General features: G+C 42.5%; 1 protein-coding gene across 2 annotated transcripts in view; it reads right to left on the reverse strand.

The window, feature by feature from the left end:
- The window catches only part of LOC101653536 (alpha-2-macroglobulin), a 66,068-nt gene extending 64,738 nt beyond the window's left edge, over positions 1–1,330 (reverse strand). For both annotated transcript variants that reach the window (XM_045290518.1, XM_045290517.1), the window contains exon 1: positions 1,184–1,330. In XM_045290518.1, the coding sequence (XP_045146453.1) occupies positions 1,184–1,257 (74 nt within the window). In that variant the 5' untranslated portion in view covers positions 1,258–1,330. The remainder of the gene's footprint in view (positions 1–1,183) is intronic.
- Positions 1,331–6,262: the final 4,932 nt, after the last annotated feature.

The following is a 6,262-nucleotide window of genomic DNA, read 5'->3' on the forward strand; positions in this document are numbered from 1 at the left end:
TTTGATGCTTGATACCTGATCCCTTCAACAGCTTGTGGTCACACAGGCTAGTGTGCTTCTTCCATGTGGGCTTTGTTGCTTCTGAGCTAGTTGGCTGCTTGTTTATCTTCAAGCCTTTGAGACCCCAGATGCTATATCTTTTGATAGCCAGGCACTGTTAGTGCTCTTCACCACATTTGCTATGCACACAGTTGTCTTCAGTGATTGTGTCAGTAAAGCGGACACCCACTGATATGATTTTCAGTTCTTTGATGCCTGATAACTGGTCCCTTCTACACCTCGTGGTCAGACAAGCTGGTGTGCTTCTTCCATGTGGGCTTTGATGCTTCTCAGCTAGATGGCCGCTTGTTTGTCTTCAATCCTTTAAGACCCCAGACACTATATCTTTTGGTAGCTGGGCACCATCAGCTCTCTTCACATTTGTTTATGTTCACATTTTCTTCAGCAATCGTGTTCACAAACACAAGTATATAAATAACAGGCAAAACAGATGTAGTGTTGTCACCCACACCTTGCAATTCCTTCTGCATTACAGGCCTAAAATCACCCTATGACCCACATTTAAGAATTATTTTTCATAATCCATGAAGTGATATATCCTTCAGGTCTTTAACTTGGTTGGAACACAGAATCTCTCACCACCCGACCTGAAAAAGTACTTTTTCTTCCATTATCAGAATCTTTCACCTTCCCTTCATCAACATTAGTACTTCAAATTGTACTCGATGGCCCCACTAGAGGCGCTCCTTGCCCCCAGGCTGTGCTCCTGGTAACAGCTGATAGAAGGCGAGGCTGGCCTTTCTGTTATCCAGGAAGGCAGGCAAGTGAGAAAGAGGAAACAGGATAGTGTGAAGCACATCAACAGAATACATATAAGTACACATATTCCTGTGAACTCTATTCATATATGTATATAATGAAGCTCTAGAAATGCATTCCTCTAAAAGTAACAATTTCTAATAAAGCTAAAAAGAAGTTAGAAGAAATTTAGAGATCCAGAGAGTCAAAGAGAAATGGTTAAGAATAAGAGCAAAACGATTAACTTGGAGTTACAAGCCCTCCAGGTTGGACGGGACATTAGTGTAAAGAAGGCAGCAATTTCATAGGAAAGACAAATGATGTAAAAGGGAAATCTAAAATAAAAGAAAAGATTCGTAAAATTTAAGCTGGGTGTGGAACTCACGGGTTTCCAGAGACTTTGGGCAGGAGGACCACGAGGAGCAGAATCAGGCTCGGATGAAGTTTGTTCTTTTCCATGCTGCAGGGAGATTGGACCCAGGGAGCCTGATAGTCCCCTCCTTCCTGCACTCAGACTAGTCCCCAAAGCACGTCCGTCCGAGCAACTGGGCTTTATGCTACAAGCTCTGGGCAAACAGGAAGTTCCACCCACACAAGGTCTGTAAACAAAGTTGAAGTCTCTAAACATTTTCTGGAAGGGTCATTGCTCTCAGTGACAGGCCAATTACAGCTAAGCGCCGGAACCCAGCTGTTTCCGTGGCTGTGTAGAGCTACCGGTTAAGAAATGAGATTAACGGGGAGACGATCCGTTTCCCAGTTTACCTGAAGTGGATGAGAATGATTTGCGTTCGTGGCAAAGATGTCTCCGAGAAGGGGAAATGTCTTCAAACAACGAGACTCGGACGAGTTTTAGTTAAATGTAGCATCCATAAACGTTGAGTGGGAGACAAAGCAAAAGCTGACCTTTGTGGAGGGAGAAATGACCATCTGAAGCGGGAGTCTGGGAAGGGGATGGATTAAGGTGACAGATGGTGGAATTATCCTCAGGAGAGTGACCCTGCTGTCAGTGTAATACGAGAGAAAGAGGACGTTTTGGCAAAAATGTTTCTTTAGATAATGCTTTCGAAACTTTTAATTTTGAGACCAGAATATTTTGCCCCACATGCTCTTGAAATCAAAACTTTCCCTTCTCAGGGAGAAAAAACAATGAGTTTGAGGGAGAAAAATGACTTGGTTAGTTGGCAGGACACCTGAGTCATCATTCTGTCTCAGCAATATGGTTCTGAGTAGCTCAGTTCACATCTGAGCCTCATCTTCCACTCTAGTAGGTGTGAGAGTAATAACATCTACTGGACTCAGAACAGCACAGAGAGTTAGGTGCCTGCCTATTTACTGCTCTACTGGTGGCACTGTGAGATTATCCAATAAACAAGGTAAGCGTTTGCTTAGTTGTGATTCCATATTAGTCTGTAGTGTATAATTTCACATCCCCCCGCTCCCCCCCACCCCCACTACAGCAAAGATGCTGCTACTGGTTAGGTAAGGCAGACATTTGATTTTCTCCCAATCCCACAGCAGCTTCCAACAGAATCAAAGCTTCTCTTCAAATTTACAAAGCCACACAGGGATGGAACTTAGTAAGCTAAGTAGGCACACGTTTTCATGTGCTTACTTAACCCGTCTGTAGTGAACACTTTCACCTTTTCACCACATCTTGATGTGGAATTGTTTACTACAGGTTAGTAATAATTCCAAGTGAGTTCATGTTTACCTTGCTAACTGGGTAATCCACTCTGGTATGGTGGTTTGAACTCTTAAAGCTCACGGAGTTACCACAGGTCTATCAACTCAATGGCAACGATTTTTTTTTTCCCTTTTGGCTTTTGGTAATAATATCTGTGCTATCAGCTTCATGGAGCCGTTTTTAATCAAGATGCTATATGTGTCAGAACATTTGACATTGTAAACCTTAGTACAGAAGTAAAAGATAATCTTTATGTCTCGAATCTTAATGACCAAAGAGGCTATTTCATATCTGTTTTGTTTTGCGTACAGGGACACCATCGCTCAGCATTTCCAGGAAATAAGCAAGCTGGGTTACCTGAGGAACAGTTGCTTGACAGGCAAGGGAGGATACATGTTGGCAAGTTCTACACAGCTCAGCTGTCGTCAGCGCCTGATTGAGGCACAAAGCTGGGGGCGGGAGGGGCAAGCAAGAAAAGACATTCGTCCGCAGCGGTTCTCCACCTTCCTGATGCCAGGACCCTTTCATACAGTTCCTCATGTGGTGGTGACCCCCAACCATAGAATTATTTTCCTTGCTACTTCATCATTGTCATTTTGCTACTGCTATGAAGAGGGTTTGAGAACCATGTATTAGGGGGGGAAAGATAAGCAGGGCACGTGAAAGAAAGCAGAGAACAAAACACAGGAAAACACAACATTAAGAAAAACAAAGGAGGAGTGTTTTGGAAATGAGAAACAAGATTAGGCAGTAGACAGGCCCTAAGAAAAGCAAACAGAAAAAAACGTCCTTTCTCCCCTTGTACTGTATTGCTGTGGGGACTGTACTTCCAGGGACTATATGGAACTCTCTTTGTACACTTAGCTCACTTTGCCTAAAAAGAGAGGGCTTTCCAACGACCAGCAGTTCCTGATCAAGGAGGACATTTCAGCTGGTTACACATTAAACCATCTTCAAAGGGAGACACTCAGGAATGACACAACCATTTTCCTTGGACTAGACAGCGTGTGTTCACTTGGTCTTTACATGAAGTAGGTGGGGCAAAACCTGGAGTTAGAGAAACACTTACCTAGAGATGTTGTTCTTAAAGATAAGTGTGTCTAATTCGTGCCTTCTCACTTATCAATTAAAAAAAAATCAGCTCATTTTCCTTTTTTCCCCTCCCCCTCCCTTCCTCCTCCATATCTGAATGAACAAAGTTAAAAGCATAACACATTCTCCTGCAGATTTCTTAAGAGGACAGATCACTACATATATTCAGTTTTAACAGATGCTAGCTTGTGCTACACCTCGACTAAAACCATTTGTTACAAGTGATACAATTCAATGACCTTCCTTACAGGTCCCTACTTTAGGGCATGTAGAAATATTTGGTCGGATCGATCTGTCTTGTGAAGTTGCTAAGTCAAGGAGACACATTAAAAACATTTTATAGATGATGTCATATTGCTTCTAAAATATCTGCCAATTTAAGTTTTCCCCAGCAAGATCCGAGAACACCTGTTTTCCCGCACCAGTCTGGTAGTTGGGGACCATGAACATTTTTCTTTTTTTCACTTTTACTAGTGATGTTCAGCGTAATTGCTTGGACTGTTGTTTTTACTTTAAGGTATCTTTTGTTTTCTGTGTGGGAGGTAATTCTGCACATGTAAATTAGGAAAAGATATTCTTCCAAACAAACTATTTGTATTTTATATTTTAAGTCTATGCAGTTTATTTGGAAAATGGAGCAAGATTGGGAATATGTCACAGGGTGAATTTTTCTTTGGTGAGTGAAAAATGTGTGTGTGCATTTGTATGCACAGCTGAACACTTGCTGTTTGTACCCCCAAGGATTCAACCTAGAACAGTATCTGGAATATATATCCCTCATGCTTAGTGTATAGACTAGACATTTCATTTAATGGTAAAAGAACAATACATATGCCAATATATGTTTACATATTTGAATTTCTATGATTTAATATTTGAGCTGAATCTCAAAACTAGAGAAGGTATTTTCCAAGCCAACTATGGCAGACACTGTTCACTGGCTGAATTCATGCTCCTTCCCCTCAGCGCACCTTCCTGCTAGCGACCTTTAAACTTGTGTCTATTTAGTATCATTGGGGCAGTGCGATATAAGTGGAAAACTACTAAATGGGACTTACAGGAAATACTTTCTTGAAAGAAAATGGACCTACCAGTGAATGTCTTTTTTTGCTTGGAAAATTGATGTGATGCTTGGTTTCCATGGACATCTTAAGAAAAAAAAAAAAAGCAAAGAGCAGGAGAATGGAGGTTTGCATGCTGAGCAAAGTCAAGAGACAGAAAGGGCTGTGGTTCCTGCCAGCAGTGTGGGGCAACGGTGTCGACCTTGGAATACCAACCTACAGATGTCTTGCTTATTTGTTTAAGCGACTGCTGGTTGATTTTCTGTTATTGATTGCCAGAGGATTCCTAGCTGACACAGACAGATGTGAAATGTATTCTGGGTAGATAAGGCTGTGTGAGTCAAGACATTGGGTTGTGAAACAAGGTGAGCTGTTAGGCAATCTGCAAGTAGTAGTCCAGTTGGCCGGAGTTTAGTGATAGGACTTCCGAATCAGTGACTTGTGTCCCATAGAAAACATCTGGATTTAGTTCTGTAGGAAATGGTCTAAACAATAAGGTGAATTAGGCTTTGTGGAAACACGAGTACTCTCACAGGAACAAGGAGAGGGGCAATGTGGGGGGCAGAGAAACCGTTCAGGGAGCAATTTGCATTGTTCAGGTGGTCTCAGCCATGTCTATGGCAGGATGGCTCAGGAGACTACAAAGCTCATAGTATTTCTAGGGACAACACCACTCTCCATAACTCCATCATTCCTCACTTCAACTTCCTAAGGCTCTCATCTAAATGCTATAATCAGAATTAAATATCTCGTTTCTCATAAGAGAACAGCAAACCAATACCCACACATACTTTTATCTAAATGATCACAAGACCATCAACTCGCAGGTATCTTTGACCAGCCAGTCTCTCTTCCCCATATTGTTCTTTGCTTACTCACAAACAACCCATTATTTCATCTTCCCACAACTCTTCAAAATGAATCGTCTGGAGGAACATAGACTTGATTAGAAGCAAAATGCACACATCCTTCTTATTTCCTGAATCTTTGTGCCTGAAATATGAGGATCTGACTTCTCTTGTATCCCTATCATGAAGTGAAGAAATGGAATTGCTGCTACATCTACCCTCCTCTGACTACACAAAGCATAAGTATAATCCAATTCCAAGGCCTATCACCACAAGGCAGAGGCCAGACATGCCTCCATCCTCCATCCTTCATTTACCCTTCTCTGACACTAAGCATCCCTCCCATGGCATGCTACTTCTCTGGCTGGGTTGGATGATTTATCGCAATGGCCACACTGAACTCACAGACAACACTCATGATTATGCTGTTTTATTAGGGAAGTTAACAGGTTACCACAAGTCAGGATAAGAAAACTCATATAGTCCTTGGTGCACAGCAACATCTCTCCTCAGCCAGCAGGCAAGTCTCCCTCCGGTCCTTACCCTCTCAGGGACGTGGTCCCTCAGCCTCTGTCTCTGTGGTTCAGGAAGCCCCCCCAGCTGCTTGGTCTTAGTGTCGCTTCTCTGCCTTGGCATGACTCATTTGCTCTGTCTCATGATCTTCCATGAGTCCTCTGCTGCCTCCACCACTTCAGATGGGGCTCTCCAACTCGCTTGCTGGTCACTGTTCTTTCTTGATGGTACCGGGATCCTCTCTGTTCCTGCTTTTTTTTTTTTTT

This window comes from Echinops telfairi, unplaced genomic scaffold (genome assembly GCF_000313985.2).
Source record: "Echinops telfairi isolate 266 unplaced genomic scaffold, ASM31398v2 ScPeMD7_40;HRSCAF=151, whole genome shotgun sequence".
NCBI classification, from domain to species: domain Eukaryota; kingdom Metazoa; phylum Chordata; class Mammalia; order Afrosoricida; family Tenrecidae; genus Echinops; species Echinops telfairi.